The sequence below is a fragment of the Muscardinus avellanarius genome, assembly GCF_963383645.1.
Source record: "Muscardinus avellanarius genome assembly, chromosome: 19".
Lineage (NCBI taxonomy): Eukaryota > Metazoa > Chordata > Mammalia > Rodentia > Gliridae > Muscardinus > Muscardinus avellanarius.
The window spans coordinates 33,756,520-33,776,831 of record NC_137805.1 but is presented as its reverse complement, the minus strand read 5'-3'; the positions used below and the strand labels follow the sequence as shown (position 1 = coordinate 33,776,831).

At 59.6% G+C, this 20,312-nt stretch overlaps 1 protein-coding gene across 2 annotated transcripts; it reads right to left on the bottom strand.

Moving 5' to 3' along the window:
• Positions 1 to 477: 477 nt before the first annotated feature.
• On the bottom strand, positions 478 to 17,835 carry ZNF335 (zinc finger protein 335; the record flags this gene model as incomplete). Of its 2 annotated transcripts, none has more annotated exons than XM_080716183.1 (27): positions 478 to 605; positions 693 to 774; positions 850 to 915; positions 1,001 to 1,084; positions 1,215 to 1,292; positions 1,371 to 1,474; positions 1,603 to 1,757; positions 1,832 to 1,974; positions 2,673 to 3,047; positions 3,132 to 3,243; positions 4,126 to 4,379; positions 5,495 to 5,589; positions 5,715 to 5,808; positions 7,107 to 7,339; positions 7,943 to 8,103; positions 8,185 to 8,261; positions 8,338 to 8,454; positions 8,550 to 8,568; positions 9,842 to 9,954; positions 11,011 to 11,188; positions 11,275 to 11,524; positions 12,620 to 12,766; positions 14,275 to 14,400; positions 14,451 to 14,792; positions 15,032 to 15,109; positions 15,794 to 16,034; positions 17,635 to 17,835. In XM_080716183.1, 27 exons carry the CDS (start codon positions 17,833 to 17,835, stop codon positions 478 to 480), a joined length of 4,053 nt encoding a protein of 1,350 aa, XP_080572309.1. The 2 variants fall into 2 exon arrangements, with proteins under 2 accessions (XP_080572309.1, XP_080572308.1); XM_080716182.1 differs by having other exon boundaries at positions 14,275 to 14,439; positions 14,487 to 14,792.
• Positions 17,836 to 20,312: the final 2,477 nt, after the last annotated feature.

The following is a 20,312-nucleotide window of genomic DNA, read 5'->3' as shown; positions in this document are numbered from 1 at the left end:
GGCATGGGCCCAGGGTGGCGAAAGCAGGGTCGGATGTGCTCTGCAGGGCTCTCAGCTCAGCCATCCCCACAGACCAGCCTGTGCCCTGAAGCTGTGCCCTGTGGTAGGACTACCAGGCGTACGGGGACAGGGCCAGGCAGCCTCACCTCTCTGTCACCTATCGGGGCTCTGCACAGGCTCCTGCCTCCTGTTCCTTGCCTGGTTCAGGCCCTTAGCAAGCGGACAAAGCAAGCTAACCAGGGCTGGACTCTGGTCCCTTTATTTAGAGAGGGATCAGTGGGTCCATGCAAACAAAAATAAATTCTCTCCCAAAGCCTGCCTGCAGGCTGGGGCCCGTGGCTGCCTCCCAACCCCCACAGCACAGGTCTGGCTCTCTTGGGTGACAGGATGCTGGCTGCCACTATCTGGAGACCCTAAGTGGGGCAGGGAGGGCTAAGAGCGGGCCCTGGCGTCCGGGATCTACGCAGGGCCCTCGGCTCAGTCCTCTGTCAGGGTGATGACGTCGTACTCGATGCCCTGGTGCTGCAGCTGTTGAATGTGTTCCGGCACTGCCTCCTCTGTGCCGAAGAGGCCCTGGGCTTGGGCCATGGCAGCATCAGCCACGGCTGCCGGGGGAGGGGAGGGAGAGCACAGTGAGCCGACGCCCGGCAGCGGGCCCGGCCAGCCCCCGGTCCTCAGGGTCCAGCTCTTACCTGTGACAGCAGAGTGTGCCGCAGCCTCCAGCTGAGCCTGAGTGACGAGCTGCTGGCCTGGGGACACAGGCACATACTGGATCTGGAGGAGAGAGGCTGGTGAGTGCAGCCCCGCGGAGCCTCTGCAAGCCCCGGCTCTGCCTGGCCAGGCCCCTACCTGAGACTCCTGGAGGAACGGGGCTCCCTGTTCATACTGAATGTGTGTAATCTGGCCTTCTTGTACCTGGAGAGAGGAAGCCAACCCATGATCCCTGAAGCGGGTTGTGCAGCCTACCTCCTAAACCCCACCGGCCCCAGGCCTGGCCTACCTGGATGTGATGGCCATCGGGGACCACCACATACTCCTGTGGCAGCAGGTGCTGGACACCGTCCTGGGAGATGATGTACTGCACCTAGCGAAGGGCAGGAGGCGGCAGGTGCTGAGGCCGGGGTGCCTGCCGCCAGTGACGGTCGCGGACACGGACCCAGGAGAGCTGGTGTGGAAAGCGGGTCCAGCGGTGGGGAGGGGGCGCGGAGGCTCACCTGGTTGTCGGCGGTCACCAGGTGCTGTACCGTCTGGCCGTCTGCTGTGGTGATCTCTTGGATGTACGTGGCTTCCTCCTGCCAAGGTGAAGCCAGCTCCAGCCTCGGCAGTCTTCTGCCCCCATCCTGCCTGCGACACCCAGCCCTGGCTCTTACCTGATTGGGCACGGTCTGCTCCTGGGCCACAATGATGTGCTCCTGGCCGAGTGCCTGCTGCAGCCGCTCTGGGCCCAGGACCCCGTGACTGGACTGGAGGGCAGCTGGGCAGAGGGAAAGGTTCTCACCCAGGGCTTCCAGGAGCCCGGAACAGCCCAGCCCAGAGGTGCCTCCTGGGGAGGGGGAGTCTGGATCCACCCTGCTGCTCCACCCGCCGCTGGGGGCAGCTCACTGTGCAGCGTGGCCAGCGTGTCGTCATCACTGTTCAGGATGATGGTCTGGGTGGGGGTCTGGGCTGGTGCCCGGGCTGTAGGGGCCCCCGACTTCCGCCCATCAGGGCTGTGCAGCCGCTGGATGTGGAACTTGAGGTGCCCGTTACGGTTGAAACTGAGGAGGAAGGGACGGCTCAGGGCGGCTGCACCGGGCAGGCCCCACAGCCCCCCAGCGGCGCCGGGCCTCACCGCTGCCCACACAGGTGGCAGGAGAAAGGCTTCTCGTTGGTGTGGGTCAGCATGTGCCGCCGCAGGTCCTTCTTGTTCTTGGAGGCGAAGCTGCACTGGCTGCACTGGTGGGGCCGCAGGCTCGAGTGCTGGGCCATGTGGGCCTGCAGGGGTGGGGTCAGGACAGATGGCAGGAGTCCTGGGGCCCTGCCGGCCAGGGCAGGGAGCCAGGAGAACCAGCGCCCTAAACACCGGTGAGGCGCTGGGCCAGCAAACCCAGCGTGAGCTTCTGCTCTGTGGCCCAGAGCGACAGGCAGGGGCTGTCGCTAGGTCACCTGGGAAGCCCTGGTGGGCTCTCACACCCGGTGCTGAGCCCCTCCCGGAGCTCCAAGGATGGAGGGCACGGTCAGGTGTGGAGACTGGAGCTCCTCAGGCAAACAGGTCAGCAGAGGGGGGCCCAGAAACGCTCCACCTGCCTTCACAGCGTCTCTCCACCGGCCCTGAAACTGCCTGCAGTATCCCAGGCAGCCAAGCCCCTCCTCGCGCAGTCACCTCGACCCTGGTTCCCGCAGACCCGGCTCCAGCCTCGCTCCTCTAGCGTCTTCCCCACCCCAGGCCCGTGACCTGCGCTGTCTGCTCCTGCCTGTGCGCCTACTCCACGCGGGCAGTCTGTCTGGCTTTAGTCATGTTATGCTCAGCTGGCCTCCAGACCAGACTGAGTTCCCTAGGAGCGAGGACCTTGCTGAGTTACCTCTGACCCTAGAGGGGAGCAGGACACGGGTCGGAGGTGGTGCTCAAAAATGGGTAAATGCAAACAAGCAGCCAAACGAATGACAGTGAGGCATGGCGGGGCTGTACCTACCCGGACCTCGGGCCACTGGCGCGCACTGAAGGGGCAGTCGGGGCACTTGAAGGCGCCGGGCCCAGCGTGGGCCCGTTTGTGACTTTCCATCTCGGCCCGGCCAGGGAAGGCCTCAGCACAGATCTTGCATGAGAACTTCTTGGATGCTGCAGTGGTGGCGGACGGCGGGGACGGGGGCACTGCTAGGCCCAGAGCTTTGCTGGCCGTAAGAGGCGGGGAGGCAGACCGCTGGGGGTCCACCACCTGGTGGGTCTTGGCTGGAGATGGGGGCTGGGAGCCATCTCTGGGGAGCCCCCCACACTGCAGGAGGGGCCACTTGGCTCCGGAGGCCAGGGCATCCGGGCTGGGGAAGGAGATGGAGCCGTCTGCAGTCAGCTGTGAAGACAGGCAAGGTGTTGAGGGTGGGGAGGACTGGAGCCGGGGTCAGGATGGTTTCTAGTTGGCTGCCCCAAGCCTCACCTCGATGTGGTGCAGCTGGGTCCCATCAGCTGCCATGATGTAGTGGGTGCCAGCTTCTTTGAGGGTGTCGCTCACAACCACGGCCTGGGCTGCCTCCCCAGGGGGCTCCTCACTGAGGGCACAGGGGGGAGGGGAGAGGATGGAGGGCCTCAGGACCCCTTCCCCAAGCAACAGGCATCAGCTTGGGACAACCGCCCCGCCCCACAGATGGATGGGCTGGAGGACCTTGTGTGAATTCCAGAGCTCCACCCTGTACCAGCTGAGACTTCTGTAAATGGTTACCAAGTGCCCAGATACTTCCTCCTCAAAAAAATCGTCCCCTGGTGGACAGGACAGTCGGGCAAAGGCCCAGGAGCCGAGCCCAAGTCTGGCCAGCAGGACAGGAGCAAATGTGTGGGCCTGCCACCAGGAGCTTGGTCCTTGTGAGGCCAACTGGGACCCGCAGCTGCACCCAGAGCATAGGGCAGGTGTCAAGGCCAGCCTGCCCCAGTGCTGGCCCAGGCTCCCGACCCCAGCCCAGCACTTGGGTTCAGGGCCCCGCAGATGGTGTGAGAGTTCACCGAGCACATAAACATTCCTGCCCCAAACCTGGTCATTGAACAGAAGCCAAGTACAGATACCAGGCCTCAGATGCCAGCAGAGTGGCCCGAGCTGGCTCCAAATGCCAGAACCAGAAAGTGCCTGGGATCACCTGCGATACACAGCCCATTCTTGGAATGCAGAGGAATCAGGCTTCACAGCCTCACCTCCTGCGTGTCTGACCTTAGGCCACTTCCGCACCCTCCCGGCCCGCTTCCTTATCTGTAAAGGAGGGAACATGCATTCATGGGGCACTCCAGTTCCTGAAAATCTAGGTGGATTCAAAAGAATAGCAGCTCCTGAAAGAACTGCCTACTGCCCGACACGTTGGGCTCATCCCAGCACTCGCCTCCTGCCTACTGGGCTTCAGTGTGGGGCCCGAATCTGACAGGGCCTTGCAGAAGGCACACCTCACCTGTACGGCGTGCCGGGAGCTGACGTCCCCTCCTCCATGGGGGGGGCCGTAATGACACTGTAGCCAGCCCCACCAAAAGGACCCTGTGCCAAAGTGATCTGCTGGAGGTCAGAGCCCAGCTGGCTCCCGGCGGCTACGCTGCCCGCTGGCTCTGCCACATGGAGGGTCACCACCTGTGGAGTGGTGTCTTCCGTGGAGGGCTGACCACCTGGAGACACCAAATCTGTTTCCACATCCGATTTCACCACGGCTACCTGCAACAGCACCAGTGGGCACGATGCGCTGGGACTGGTAATGAGCTGGGGCGCAAAGCCTTCTCATCCCAGTGCCACCGCACTCATCTGCACAACCCCCGCTTGAGTTTGTTCGCTTTTTTTTTCCCGGTTCTGGGGATGATGGAACCCCAGCAGAATTCTACTTCGGAGCTATACCTCCAGCCCTATTTTTTATTCTTTATTGAAACAGGGTCTCAGCGAGTTGCAAAGGACCTAAGTAGCTAAGGATGTCCATGAACCCAGATTCTGTCTCAGCCTCCCAAATGCTGGGATTACAAGTGTATGTCACCATATCCGGCTCTTTTTTTTTTTTTTTTTTGCAGTACTGGGGATGGAACAACCCAGGAGCCTTCTACCTTTAGACTACACCCTAGCCCTATTTTTTCTTTATTTTGAAACATGGTCTCATTAGTTGTGGAGGGCCTAAGTAGCTGAGGCTGGCAGCAAACCTGTGATCCTCCTGTCTTGGCCCCCCAAGTACTGGGATTACAAGTGTGCCCCACCACACCTGGTTACAAGAATATAAAACTTCTACGTGGTCCCAGATGGATCAACTACAGTCTTTGCCAATCTCCAGGTCCAGTGCTTGTCTCCCTTCATGGAGCTTCCTCTCTCCCCTGCCTGGCTCTGCAATATATTATTGCTTAAAGTTTTGGAGTTTAACACACATGCTGCCATCTTTCCACAGGCTGGGCACAGGAGACGCTGGCCAACGCCCCTCTGCCATGGAGGCACTGGATATGTGGGGTGCAGCAACCCAGGCACCGGGGGGAGGAGGGGAGGAGCAGAGACAAATGGGGCTGGCACGTGGGCCTGTGCCAAGGCCACTGGAATGCAGGGACAGAGCTGGGCGAGGAGAAGCCTGGGAGGCTGCAGGCCGTAGGTGCTGGGATGAGGACTGGGCTGGCCAGGGGGCCCTTTAGAGCCTGGGAGCCTCCACAGGACAGGTGGCCATGGAGCGGGGAAGACCCCGTGAACAGGGCCCTGGGGGGCGGGGAGGGAGATGCTGTGCCTTGCTGGCCTCCTGCGAGCCGGCTCCCGAGCCTGCCCACTGTACCCCAGTGGGCCTGCGCCCCGTGGGCAGTGGAGCTCACCTGCAGGGCGCTGCCCCCCAGCTCCCGCTGGGCACTCATGTTCAGCAGCAGGTCCAAGGCTGTCTGTGTGGCCATGGCAGTGGACTCCTCTGCTCCTGGTTGGGGTGGGAGCGGAGCTTGAGAAATGGCCGGGCAACCGGCACCCCTGCGGCCCTCCATCTCCCTGCCCCGACGGCCCTGGCCGTGCCCCCTCTGGAGCATACAGCCTCCCAGAGCTCACCTTGCTGGTAGATGATGGTGGCACTGCCCAGTGTGTCGGGGCAGAGCAGTGGGGGCGTCTCGGACGACTGGAAGGGTGCTGCCTCTGGGGGTATCTGGGGGGTGAGGATACGGCCAAGCCAGAGGTGGGTGACCTGGATCCAAGGGCCATCTGCCAAGCACGCCCACAGCGCTAGCATTCCACACCCGTTGGCTTGTCCCACCTTCGGGGTGATCACTTCAGTGCTATGCGCGAACTGATCAAGGCTCAGAGAAATGGCTGGCCCAGGAAGGGCAGGATTGACCCCACTGACTAACCGCAGCGCGGTGTTCTATCAGCAAACCACGTGGTCCATCCTTCTGGGCTGTGCAGGTGCCGCAGCAGAGAATGCCAGCTGTCTACCTGGGCTCCGCCAATCCCTTCTAACCTGCTGACAGCACTGTGATTGCCATACCCAGCCACTAAGACTATGTTCCCCAGCCTCCCGATAGCTAGGTAAAGCGTGGCCATGTAGCTAAGCAGGGGCCTTGTGGTAAAGTTCATGGGGAAGGTGATGGGGAGATAGCGGACATCCCTTTCACCTTTCCTGTCCCTTCCTTTTGCTTCCTGCCAGGGACGACTGGGAAGACTAGCTCCTGCAGCTACGCTAGACCACGAGACAACTAGAGTGGGAAGCCACTTGTCTAGGAGGACGAGGCGAAAGCAACTGGGGCCTGGTGACCAGGGAACTGCTGTGCCAGCTCTGCTTGGTGTAGCAGTCTGTCTGTCTGTCTGTCTTTCTTCCTTTCCTTTTTGTGGCACTGGAAATTGAACTCAGAGGCATTTTACCTCCAAGCTACACCCTCAGCCCGATTTTATTTATCTATCTATTTATTTATTTTTGCAGTACTGGGGATAGAAACCAGGGACATTCTACCTCTGAGCTACATCTCCAGTCCTAGTTTTTATTCTTTATTTTGAAGCAGGGTCTCACTAAGTTGCAAAGGGCCTCACTAAGTAGCTGAGGCAGGCTGCAAACCTGCGATCCTCCTGTCTCACCCTCCCAAGTACTGGCCAATTTTCTTATTTGGAAACAGGGTCTCACTAGATTGCTGAGAGCCTCGCTAAGTTGCCAAAGCTGGCTTTGAACCTGTGATCTTCCTGTCTCAGCCTTCCAAGTACTAGGATTACTAGTGTGCCCCATACCTGGCTCACTGGAATTCTTTTGTATGAGAAAATGATAAACTCATAGCAATTCAGGTGCTGATACCACCATTCTCTATGCTTGCTCTGAAAAGCCGTCCTTACTCCAAGCACAAGGCTGGCACATCTGTGACTCGGACGCAGGGGCCACTTGGATGCTGGAGAGGCGCCATCCCACTGCTGCCTCGCCTGTGCCCAGGCCTCCTCCGCTGCCTGCTCGGGCCGGCCTACCTCGGGAGGTCCCGGGGAGCCGGGGGCTGCTCCGGGGGCTGCACCGTGCCGCTGCTTCAGCTCCTCAATCTGCTGCAGCGAGAAGAAGGGGCGGCGGCGGGAGGGGGGTTCCTCGGGGTGGCGCCTCCCCCACTCCTCGAAGCTGCTGGCGTGCCGGCACCGCACGTGCAGGCGCAGGTTCTTCTTGTGCCGCGTGCTGAAGTGGCAGTACTCGCAGGCGAAGGGCTTGGCCCCTGCGGCACAGAGCGCACGCTGGGAGCACTTGCAGGCCCCTCCAGGAAGCCTCCCGACCCCAGGGCTTCTCTTGCTGCCGCACCCACTCCCATGCCTGGCAAACACCTGCCACTGTCCACTGGGTGGCCAGGACAAAGAAGGATCAGGGCCACCTGCTGCCCTGGCCTCCGGAGAGAGCCACACTCAGGCCACGTATGATACCCCCCTTTGTGATCGGCAAGCCCAGACAGGCTCCCAGAGTGCGCCTCCCAGAGGGGGGCCCCAGGGAGGGCGGGGCCCCCACTGGGCCAGGCACGTGCCACGCTGCGGCCTCTGTGAAGGGCACCCAGAGACCTGTCTGTGGCCAAGCCCAGCGCATGCAGGGCTGAGGAACAGGGGCGCTCACTTTCCTCGCAACAGGCACCCTAATTTCTCTACTGCACAACTAAGACAGGCTCAGAGGGGGAAGAACTGGCCAGGGCTGCCAGGAGCCACGGCTGACTTGGAACCTGAGCTCAAGCTGGAGGGAACGTGCCCGGTATAGTTCGAGGGCTTGGCTGCTCCCCTGGCTTGGGCTGCGAGGGGCAAGGAGCCCGAGGGGACCTGGGGTGCGCCCAGCGGACCTGTGTGCTTGACAGCCACGTGGGACAGCAGGAAGTCCTCTCGGAAGGTGCGGTAGGGGCAGAAGCTGCACTTGAAGGGCTTGTCGCTGACGTGGGACAGCTGGTGGTTCAGCAGTGCCTTCTTGTCTTCACAGACAAACTCACAGAACTCGCACTTGAACCTGGAGGCAGTTGGGGAGGGGAGCTCAGCCTGGGGTGAGTGGGTGGGGTCTCCCAGCCCAGGGGCCTTCGTGGGGATATACCTGCGGTTGGCAACAGCCTGGATGTGCGTGAGCAGGTGCATTTTGAAGGTGTAGCGCTTCTTGAAGGACTTCCCACACTGTGAGGAGGGGGTGCGGTTGGATGGGGAGGCCCTGGAGGATGCCCTCACCCCCCGCCCAGGCCCTGCCCCCCACCTTGTCGCACATGTGGGGCTTCTCGGTGCTGTGTGTCTTCATGTGCTGCGTCAGTCTCTTCTGCATGGGGTACACACGGCCACACACGGGGCAGGGGAAAGAGCTCAGCTTTGGGGTCTGGGAAGACACAGAGGGGTTGGATAAAGAGAGGGGGCCTCGACCCTTCCACAGCCCCCAGGCAGGCGCCTTCCCAGGCTGGACCCCACACTCACCGGATCCGGCCTCTTCTTCCTGGGAAAGAAAGGCCCAAGAGTTAAACCACGGCCTTCCCAGCCATCCGTCTGCCTCCCATGCACCACGCCATTGCAATCCCAAACACCCCTCGACTCCCTGCCTGAGCCCTTCCCTTCAGACCTGCGCCTCCCACACAGGACTTCCCTAGGGACAGTGCTGAGGCATACAGAGGACATGCTTTGGACCTGACTGCCCCGGGAAAGGGGGCTCCTCTCCCTCAGCCAAAAACACACTGTGTACTGAGGGCCTCAAGTCCACAGGGGAGAAAGCTATTGAAGAGAAGGCACTCAACCTGGTACCCTCATCTTACCTGGCACAGAACTCCTTCCCTGTACTGAGGATTGAGCCCAGGGGCGTTCTACCTCCAAGCTACACCCCCAGCCCTTTAAAATTTTTATTTTAGTTTAGTTTTTTGCAGGTCTGAGGATGGAACCCAGGGGCATTGAACCACTGAGCTATACCCCCTGCCCTATTTTATTATTATTTTTTTTGCAGGTCTGGGTATAGAACCCAGGGGCATTCGGCCTCTGAGCTACACTCCCTGCCCTATTTTTTATTCTTTATTTTGAAACAGGGTCTCGCTGAGTTGCAAGGGGCCTCACTAAGTAGCTGAGGCTGTGAACCGCGATCCTTCTTTCTCAGCCTCCCGAATGCTGGGATGACAAGTGTGCGCCACCATGCCTGAGCCCCTTTTTATTTCGAAACAAGATTTTGCCTAGTTGCTGAGGCTGGCTGGCCTGTCTCAGCCTCCCAAATACTGAGATTATAGGTATACAATGCCATGTCTGGCTGCTGCTGCTACTTCTTTTTTAAGAAAACCAATAGGCACCTTGGAGAGCTGGCTTAGGACAATTCCCGCTTGAGTCAGGGTCTAGGTAGATCTCTATCCAACCTCTACCACACACGGCTTCCCGTGAGCCAGCCCCCTGAAGCCCTCGGTGTCTGCTGGCCTGATCCTAAGTCTGCTCTCAGCACTGCGATGGGGGCACAGGGCCTTAAATATGGAGCCCCTGCAGGCGCATGGCTCCCTTCAACCCCTTCAAAGACTCTCCCATCTTCCAGATGAGAAACTAGGCTCACAGCAAGGGAGGGACTGGCCTGGGCACCTCCGGCCCGGCTCCGGCCTGTTCTCAGTCACATGGTCAGAGACCGGCCCTTCTGGTCATGTCTCTAATACCCTGTGAGGGGACGGGTCACAGAAGGGCTCGGTAAGTGGGAGCCAGGTGACCCCAGGCCTTGGCCTCCCCTGCCCGCCCTCACACTCACTGACCGGTCCCGGCTGTGCACAGTCGCGTGCCGGATGACGTCCTTGCGGTAGACGCTGGTGTAGCTGCACTTGTCACACTTGTAGGGCTTGCTGCCCACGTGGTTGAACATGTGCTCCTGGAGAGAGGCAGGCAGGGGTTGGCGCTCGGTCCCCCCCCCACCCCCCGCCTGTGTCATGGCCACGGCTGCCGCAGGAGCCGCTCCCAGCCCAGAGCGGGGGATGGCAGATACCACTGCAAAGGCCGAGGCTTGTGCCAGGCCCTGTGCCTGCTCATCACTCGACACAAAGGGAAACCGAGGCTCAGGGTACAGAGACCACAGTGGCAGAGCTCGGAGCTGTACTGTGCCATTCGCGCTTGCTATGGGTGGCTCCCCGTGGAGCCCAGGGGACAACGTCCAGGCCACAGAGTCCCCGTCTGCGGGGAGAGAGCACGGGACCGACTGCCAGTGCCCAAGGTACCCTCCCTTGCCGCCTCGGTGCATGGCACAGAAGGCAGGCCACAGTCCCCTCGCTTGGTAAACGGACTCTGGACACCTATGCCCCGTGAGACACACGAGCAGGAAACCAGCCAGGCACTCAGTGACAAGCTCTGAGCTGCTGCAGCCCACACGGCCCCTCTGGCTGGGGAGAAAGGGGGTCCGTTTCTTTTATTTGTGGTACTGGAGACTGAACCCAGGCGTGTTCTACCTCCAAGTCTTACCCCCGAGTCCGTTTTGTTTTTTTGGAAACAGGGTCTCACCAAGTTGCTAAGGGCCTCAATACATTGCTAAGGCAGGCCTCAAACTTGTGATTCTCCTGTCTCAGCTTCCCAAGTACTAGGAGTGCAGGCATGGGCTACCACATCTGGCTAAGAGACCCTTTTTTCTTGAGAGACATTAGTGCCACCTGCTGGAAGTTTCTGGACAGCGGACTCTGATGAAACCCTTACAGCCAGGGTGCGGTGAACTAGCAAAGCTATGCAGTCCACCTGGAACTGCTCCTAACACTTGCAGCAAGGAAGAGACTGGGCTGGGCCACTCGAGGCCATGCTCCTGCCCTGTTCGGGGCCACATGATCAGGGGCCCTGCCTTGCTGAGCTAGGCATTCTACAGGTACAGGGGCCAGGGCGGTGGAGCCCTCGCCCCCGCCCACCTCCCCGTGTGCATGTGGCCGGGGCCCTCCGGGCGCCACACCTTGAGTGAAGACCAGCGGCGGGAGCGGTAGCTGCACTGCAGGCACTTGAAGAGCTGGGGGTCACCGGCCTCGTGGGAGTTCACGTGGAAGCGCAGGTCCTCGTGGGACAGGAAGCGCGAGCCGCAGATGCGGCACAGATAGGGCCTCAGGAGCGGTTTGGGAGACTTGTAATAGTATCTGTCAGGAAGGTGCGGGGAGACGGCTGGTGGGCTCGGGCCCCAAGGGCCTCCCGCCTCCCCCACCCTCACCTCTGCTCTGCGCACTTGCGGTATTTCTTGCCCAGGAAACGGCGGGAAGGTCGCCCACGGCGGCGGGGAGGGGCATCAGGCTCGTCCTGGCTGGAGGGTGTTGCGTTCTCTGCGTCTGACTGGCTCACCCCGGGCTCCACGGGGGCCTTAGTGGCCCTGCTGGGAGCCACCAGGCGCCCTGGGCCTGAGGAGCTGGGAGCCTCGGGGTCCTGCAGCGCCGGGGGGCTCTGTCCACTCTGAGAAGTCACTAGAGACTCTCCTACACCTGCCATGGACACGCACAGCACAGGTCAACCGGACAGGACAGGTGTAGGCAGGGGCGCCAGCAGCAGCCAAGACACCCACAGCCAGAGACCACTGATGAACACACGGGGCCACAGGGCAGCTGCAGGCGGGCAAGGCCAGCAGGACGCGCCGTCAGCACTGTCCCTTAAATGGGACACATGTCAAGAGCGGCAGCAAGCGGGCCAGGGTCCTTCCATCAGGAGGCTGGGGCCGGCCAGCTCCCGACGGCTGTGCGCCCCAGGGAAAGCCTCCCTCCCCAGCCTCAGTCGTCCCATCTTAGATGGTACGGGGCCCTGCCGGGCCATGGTGAGCTTGGGAAGCAATAGCAGGCCTCACCACAGGCATCTCCTGGGGGGGCGGGGGCACCGTATGCCCTCCGCGAATGACCTGAATGTGTTACCTTTCAAACAGTGCTCAGATCTATTTAAAATCCATGAGCACGATTATCAAGTGGTGGCAATACTCTGTCTCTTGGCTGGGCGCCTGCTCACCTTCTGAACGCTCGCTGGCCTGCGCAGGATAGGTGTGCTTGTCCATACACACCCCCAGGTAAGAAGCTATTCTGAGAAAAGACTATAGTATATGACATGCCCTCTGAGTCACATGTGTGCACACAGCCACCCCGGAGCGTGCGTGCATGTGTGTGAGTGTGAGTGTGTATGTGTGTAGTGTAGTGTGTGTGGTACTAGGGATTTAACTCAGGGGCATTCCACCTCTAAGCTATACCCCTAGCCCTTTTACTTTAGTTTTTGCTTTTGAAACAAGGTCTCACTCAGTTGCTGAGTCTCGTTATATTGCTGAGGCTGTCCTTGAACCTGTACTCCTCCTGTCTCAGCCTCCCAGCCTGGCTTCATTTCATTAATATTTAAAATTTATCTTATCTGTTCAGTCATAAAGGCCCAAAGCCCTCTTTTTCTGTGGCAGTTTGCCACTGGAAGGCACCTTCGCAACGCTGAAGTAGGATGGCCTGGGCTGGGGTTTCTCTCCCTACGCTCTTAGGGCCCACCCACAGCACTGCAGAGGCACAAGGGAAGGTGGCCTGGTACCCGCCCGGGCCTCCCTTATCACGACTCACCGTCCGGGGGGTCCGAGGTGTCCAGGCGAGGCAGCTTCCTGGGCCGGCCAGGTCTCCTTCGTGGTCTTGGGGTACTGGGCGCGGGGCGCTGAAGCCGTAGCTGACGGCCTCGGGGCTCATCCTCGGCCGGATTGTAGTCGCTGTCCTCTGTGGGGACAGTGAAAGGAAGATGGTAGGTGGACCTGCCCTTCCAGCCCTGACCCCTGCCAGCCGCTCTGGGAAAAGGCCGCTTCCCGCTCCTGCCCACTCCTCCCCCACGCCCCTGCAGTCCTTCCTCTGCACCTCTCTTGGTCCGGCCACTAGCTCAAACAGGATTTTTATGTGAAGCAAAAGAAGGGGCCCTTCCTCTAGACACTTTAAAGCCACTGCTAGGAAACAGCTGTAATGAACGTTCAAGTCTGTAAACTCTTCCAATATCTTTGGTAGTACAGGGGGACTGAGCCCAGTACTACTGAGCTCCACCCCCAGATTCTGAGATAGGGTCTCTCAGTTACCCAGGCTGGCCTCAAACTCCAATCCTCCTGCTTCAGCCTCCCGGGCCACTGGGGCTCCAGGCGTGTTTTGCTGCACCTGGCCCAAGTCTACAAACTGTTGACTTGCCATTCTATCCAGCAGTCGCTATCCATGCGTGACTACTGGGCACTTAAAATGGGCCTTGTCCAAAACGAGATAAAACTACGTGTAATATACACACTGGTTTTAAAAGCTAGTACAGCTGGGCGTGGTGGCGCGCACTTTTAACCCCAGCATTTGGGAGGCTGAGACCGGAGGATCGCGGTTCGCGGACAGCCTCAGCTGCTTAGTGAGGCCCTCCGCAACTTAGTGAGACCTGGCTTCAAAATAAAGAATAAGCTGGGCGCAGTGGCGCACACTTGTAATCCCAGCGCTTGGGAGGCTGAGACAGGAGGATCGCACAGGTTTGAAGCCAGCCTCAGTTACTGAGTGAGGCTCTCAGCAACTTAGTGAGACCCTGTTTCCAAATAAAGTATAAAAATAGGTCTGGGAGTATAGTCCAGAGGCAGAAAACTCCTGGGTTCCACCCCCAGGACCCCCCCCCCACACACACACACAAAAAAAAAAGAATAAAAAATAGGGCAAGGGGTATAGCTCAGTGGTTGAATGCCCTCGGGTTCCATCCCCAGTACTGCAAAAAAAAGTTAGTATAAAATAATGAATAATATTTTATGATGCTAGTGCTGAAATAATACTTATAATGTAAGATTAAAGCTAATTTTACAACATGTTTCTCGATGTAAAAATGAAATGCCAGGCATGGCCTGTGATCTCAGTATTTGGGAAGCTGAGACAGGAGGATCGCGGTTCGTGGACAGCCTCAGCTATTTAGTGAGGCCGTTTCAAAATAAAGAATAAAAAATAGGGCAGAGGGCATAGCTTGGAGGTTGAATGCCCCTGGGTTCCATCCCCAGACCTAAAAAAATAGAAAAAAGAAAAAAAGAAAAGCACACGTGTGTTTGTGCTTGCATCGCATTCTGCCGGGTAAACGGGAACGCGGACGCGTGTTCGGTTTTGGGGTGCAGCCTGTACCGCTGTCCTGGTCCCGCTCGTACTGGAGGTGCCCCCGGCTGCAGCTGCCTGCACGTGGGCCGGAGGGGCTCGGTGAGTACTTGTGGGTGGGGCGAGGACGGCAGGCGTACCCTCCAGGTCGTCAATAGCTCCCGCATCCACGATGTCGTCCTCTTCCTCCTCCTCCGGGCCCTCTTCCTCCTGGGTCTTGGCTGAGGGTCCCCACTTCCGTCCACGCCCCTTCTTACCGGCGGCGGCTGCTGCGGAGGGCGAGACAGGGCGCCGTGTGGGTCCCGCTGCCGCCCACCTCGTGCCGACCCGGGTGCGGCCGCCGCCCGCGCACCTGGGCGGAAGTGCCGCTCCCGCATGTGGCGCAGCAGCGTGGCCTTGGTGCTGCTGCGGTACTGGCACATCTTGCACTTGAACTGCTGTACCACCACCACCTCCATCATGGCCTCCAGGCTCTGCAGGTCCAGCTCTTCCACGCCAGAAGCCGGGGGCAGCGGTGGCGGGGGGCTGGGCCCACCTCGCGCCTCCTCAGGGGCCTCCAGGCACGTGGATGTAGACGTGGGGCCGTCGGCCAGGGCCTCGATGGCTGCCAGGCTGTGGGCCAGGGTGGAACTGGACATTGGCGATGTCATGGGCACGCCTAGGCACGGGTCAGAGGACAGAGGAGGTTAAGCAGGGGCAGGACCGGCTGTGAGCGACAGCTGCCCCTCCCAAGCAGACCCAGGGAGGCCAGAGCCAAATTCCCCACGAGAGACCACCCTGCCAGTAGGGAAACAGTGGGCAATCTGCCAGGGTCACACGGGAGCGTGCGGCAGGGCCTGTCCTATCCTACTCCCTGCCGACGACAGTGCTCCCTGGGTCTGGTACTGGGGGTCTTACCATCATCCGGGCCCTGTAGGATCAGGTAACGGGTGGTCTCAGCCCCACCCTCTTCAGCACTGGTCACAGTGATGCAGCCTGGGTAGAGACAGGAAGAGGGTTACCCTCCTGGAAGGGAGACCCCAGCTGAAGGCCCCACTTGGTAACTGGAAACTAGCTGCACCGCCTCTGACCCTCAGGCACATCCCTGCAGGGCTGGACGGAGGTGTGGTGTGACCAGCTCGCCCAGCCACCAGGGAGGGCTGCCCTCGCTGCCTGACCTTTGATCACTAGGCTCAGAGGGTCCTCCTACTTCCTCCCCAAACTTCCTGAAGGTCTGACCCACGCCCTGAATCACTTTCTTGGCATTGGCTTTGTGAGGTGCCAGGGCCTCTGAGCATATCACTAAGGACAGAAAGCTCAGCGGATACTGAACAGCAAGAGCTGTGGCACCACCTGTCGGGCTCATGGCCCAGCGCTGTCCCCTGCTGACTGCTGACAGTGGTCACTTTGTGTCCTCTGGGCCTCAGGTTTCTCATCTGGACGGTGAAGATAACTGAAGCATCTACCTTCAGGGTTTACTGGGAGGATAACAAACTCCTGCAGATAAAGTGCTCCCAGCACAAAATAAGCGCCAACTATTTCTATTTCTAAGCGCGGTCACCTACAGGCACTGTGCTAAGAACTCTGGTCAGGCGGTCAGCCCGTGTGCACACCGCTGGCTGTGCCGCGGCGGGACTCGTAGGAGGCCTCACGGGGCCGCCTGCCGCTCTGCTCACTCACTCTGGAGGAGGTCTGGCCCGATGGTGGACTCGATGATCTTGTCGATGGCCGAGCCCAGGTCCGAGGAGGAGGCCGCGCAGTCAGACACCAGCATGGTGGGGTCTGGGAGAGCACTGGAGTGCACCAGCGCTGGGGGGCAGCCTGGCGCCCCCGCCACTGGCCCGTGAGACACTGAAGATGAATCAGGAAGGCAGCCATGAGGCAGAGGGTCTGCGCTTGAACTGCTCTCAGATACCTCCTCCTGGGGGACAGAAAACGGGGAGAAGCGGGCGTGGTGGCGCACAGTTGGAGTCCCAGTATTCTGGAGGTTGAGACAGGAGGATCGCAGGTTCGCGGCCGGCCTCAGCTACTTAAATGGGGCCCTCCACAACTCAGCAAGACCCTGTTTCAAAGTAAGGACTAAAAAAATAGGCCTGGGGGTGTAACTCAGGGGTAGAATGCCCCTGGATTCAATCCCCAGTACCACCACCAAAAAAAGAAAGACAGACAGACAGACAGAGGGGAGCAGTTCAGGAGCCAGGGACGGGGCAGGGCAGCCTACCAGCGCACCCTTGTTAGATCACGCTCTGTAGCTGAAAGATAAAATAGAACCACCCACACCTCAGGACCATTGAGGACCAGTGGCAGAGGCTCCCCAGGCCCCGGCTCTGGTCAGGGCCTGCTGTGTTCTGAGGGCAGGGCGTTTATACACCCCATGCCACAGCCACACGAGCTATTCCCATTGGACTGCGGCACAAATTCTTCCCTTGGCCTGAAACTCTTTCCAGCATCACCCACAGCTAAGTCCTACTCGGCCTTCTCACCACCAGTTAACTGGTCCCTCTTCCAGGAAGCCAAGCCTGGCCCCAGGGCCCAGCCGCAACCTCGGCACCCTCAGCGGCAGCCGCCCGTGTGCCCGCCACGGCACGGGGGACAGCAGGCGGGGTTCAGTTTCCCACTGTGGACCCAGTGCCTCAGCAGATGAAACCCCTCCCTCTCTCCCATTACAGATCACCCTGCTCCCCGGTGTCCCCCGGGCCGGAGTGTGCTCTCCTGTCTGTCCCCACTGTATCCCCAGGATCTGGCACATGCCGAACACATGGGAGGCCCGTGCCTTTGACTTAGTGACGCCCCGGACCTCAAAGCCAGGGTTGCTGCTTTGCACCTGTGTCTGGTGATATCCTGAAGGTGACCTGTACCTTGCAGGTAACATAGGCTAATCCTTGCTGGGTGCTGACCACGCACCGGGATTGGCTTTAACTGCTTTGCATGTGCTAAATCATTTATTCCTCACTAAAACTACCAGGCAGGTGGGTTTGCCATTCCCGCGTTTCAGCTGAGGACGGCGGGGACTAGAAGTTGGGGAGCTTGCTAAAGATCTCAGCGCTATGAAGTGCCAGGGCCAGGAAGAGATGGTTTACGAAGTGTTTTCCAAGAACACATCAGGAGGGAGCACACGACCAGCACCCATGGGATCCGGCATTCACCTTCCACTTCCCGACCTGGGAGACTCCAGGAGGCCTCCCAGTCCGTGCAAGGCTGGGCCAGGACTTGAACCAGCACAGCGTCTCTCAAGGAGCGAGGACCCTGGGCAATGCGGGGGATAAGAGGAAACCCTGATGTGTAACCTGGCCCTGCCCTGCCAGCACCTGTGCCTTGGTTTTCTTTCCTGTAAGAGGTTGGGGGACGTAGTAAAAGTATGCTGTATGGAGAAAGTCCGTGCCAGGGGCTTGGCATAGTCCCTTGGCTCAGAAACAACAAATATTAGCCGCCAGCCTTGCCGGCTGCTTCCCTCTGCCTGCCAGGCTTCGCCGCCCTGACCGATCCCCACCTCCGCCCTCGCTGTCCCGCCCGGTCCCTACCAGAGAGCCAGTGCCCCCATCTGAGCTTTGCCCTACAGCAGAGTCGGCGGCCTCCGCCAAGCCCGGGGCGGTCGCGGCGTCGCTGCTGTCGGCAGACACGGCTTCCGAGGTGTCCACACCCAAGCCGCTCTCCGAGGGTTCCTCGGGCGGGCCAGGCTGAGGGGCGGCGTCGCTGCTGCTCTCCACCTCGTTCTCCTCCATCGGCTCGGGGTTCCGCCTGACACGGGGGTGCCGGGTCTGGAGCTTTCACTCTGCGAGAAGAGGTGACCAGGGCTGGAACGAGTGGGCCATCTCCTGGGCCCCGGCAACCACGACACCCCCATCTGCGCCCTTGCGCCCATTTCGCGGATGCAAAGGCTGAGTCTCCGACCCGGTGGGGCTTTCCCCGGTACTAAGAGGGGAGCTCCGGGAGGCGGAGTCCCTTCCCTGGAGGAGTGGACACCGGCGGTAATCTTGGCCCTTTCCCGGGCCGCGCACACAGGAGCGCTCTGGGCCCCCTCCGCTGCAGTGGTTTGGGCCTCCAGCCCCCAAGTCCCCCCGGTGCAGGGGCGGTGGTACAGCCCGCAGGCCCCCGGGTCAGCGGCTCGCTCCCCCGCCCCTGGCTCCCCTGCGGAGGGGGCTGACAGCGACGGTCTCGGGGCCTGGCGACTCGGGGCTGTCCCCGGCGCTGCCTGCGCTCTAGGCCCGACGCCATCTTGTGGCGGCGCCGGGTTTCCGCTCAGGCAAGTGCAAGAGCGACTAAAGGGCCGGGGACCCCGGGGCCCTGTTCGGACAGCCCCGCCGGCCCGGGACCGCGCCTGCGGCTAGCCCCGCACAGAGGCCCTACCCGGAGCAGGGTGCAGGGGGACGGCCTGATGCCACCCGACGCTCACCTGAGGCTTTCGCGGCCTCGTTTCTCTCCGACTCCGGCATCGACGAGGTCGCCATCCCCTTTTCCCCCGCCGCGGAGGGACCCGTCGGTCTTCCGTAGGCCGGAACTACTTTTCCCGCCGTCCCAGGGAAAAACAGATCCCCAGCATTCCGGAAGGTCACCCCGAGGTCTCAGAACCATAGCTCTGTCAGGGAGGACTCTAAAATTTTACTCGTTGACTAGTGTGGGCGACACAGTCCGTCGGAAGCCGGGAACTACTTTTGCTCCTGGCGGAGGGCTACATAGGAAGTTCTATGACGTCACGCAGGCCCCTTCCTGAGCCGCAGGGCGGGGCGCGGCGGGCCTGGCTCTCCTGGGCGTGGCTCCCGGCGCCCTGGCCACGCCCCCTGGGCATCTCCGCGGAGCATGCGCGCCGGAGGCTTACGCTTGCGCAGAGCGGAGTAGTCGTTTTGCCTGCAGCCTGATTGAATCCTATTTGGTTAGGTTTGATATGTCCTGGCGGGGAGGACCGTGCAACCCTTGTACACCTGGGGAAACTGAGGGTTGACTATGGGAAAGGTTGGTCCATTATGATACAAAGTAGGGGAATTTAGGAAGTATGTAGGGCAGGAGTCCGGCAAACTGGAGAGGAGTTTATGACTGCCCCGTAGCCTTGTGTATCTGTCACATGAATAACGCTGGAGGTCTAGACAGCCTTCCACAGCTGTCCTCTGTTCACTGCCAATAACGTGTGTGTATTTAAAGGTCTGCGTTAAACCGGGCTTGGTGACACATGCCTGTGATCCCAGTACTTGGGAGGCAGAGACAGGAGGATCACAGGTTCGAGGACAGCCTTAGCAAGTAGTGAGACTCATCAACTTAGCAAAACCCTGCTCCAAAATAAAATAAAAATAAATAGCCGGGCGTGGTGGCGCTAGCTTGTAATCCCAGCATTTGGGAGGCTGAGACCGGAGGATCGCGGTTCGCGGACAGCCTCAGCTACTTGGGCCCTCCGCAATTTAGACCCTATTTCAAGCATAAAGAATAAAAAATAGGGCAGAGGGTGTAGCTCGGAGGTCAAATGCCCCTGGATTCCATCCCCAAACCCGCAAAATAAGTAAATAAATAAATAAATAATAGTGTGGATGCACACACTTGTAATCCCAGCACTTGGGAGGCTGAGACATAAGGATGGCAATTCAAGGACAGCCTCAGCTACTACTTAGTGAGGCCCTTTGCAACTCAGTGAGACCCTATTTCAAAATAAAGAATAAATAGTGCTGGGGGTGTAGCTTGGAGGTAGAATAGTACCAAGAATAAAAAAATAAAAGATCTAGCCAGGTGTAGTGGTGCATGCTAGTAATGCCAGTGCTTGGGAGGCTGAGACGGGAGGATTGCAGTTCGCAGACAGCCTCAGCTACTTAGGCCCTCCACAACTTAGTGTGATGTTTAAAAAGTAAATAATAAAAAATCATGTTGAGGGTTTAGTTCGGAGGTAGAATACCCCTGAGTTCAATCCCCAGCACCACAGTAAGTAAGTAAATAAATATCTGTATTCTCTGTAGTGGCACATGCCTGTAATCTCAGTACTTGTGTAGGCTGAGACAAGGACAGCTTCAGCAAATAGACTCTCATCAACCCAGCAACGTTACAGATTGGGAGAGTATGGTGTGGGGAAACTGTTCCCCGGGGACCCCTGCTAGGGTCCCAGACACACTTTCCCCCAACCCATAACAAAACCCAAAACAACCAAAACCAAATAAAACCGCGGGTTCTTGTCCTAAGCCAAGAATAAATATGCATAGCTTGGACAGTTGCTGAAGATTTA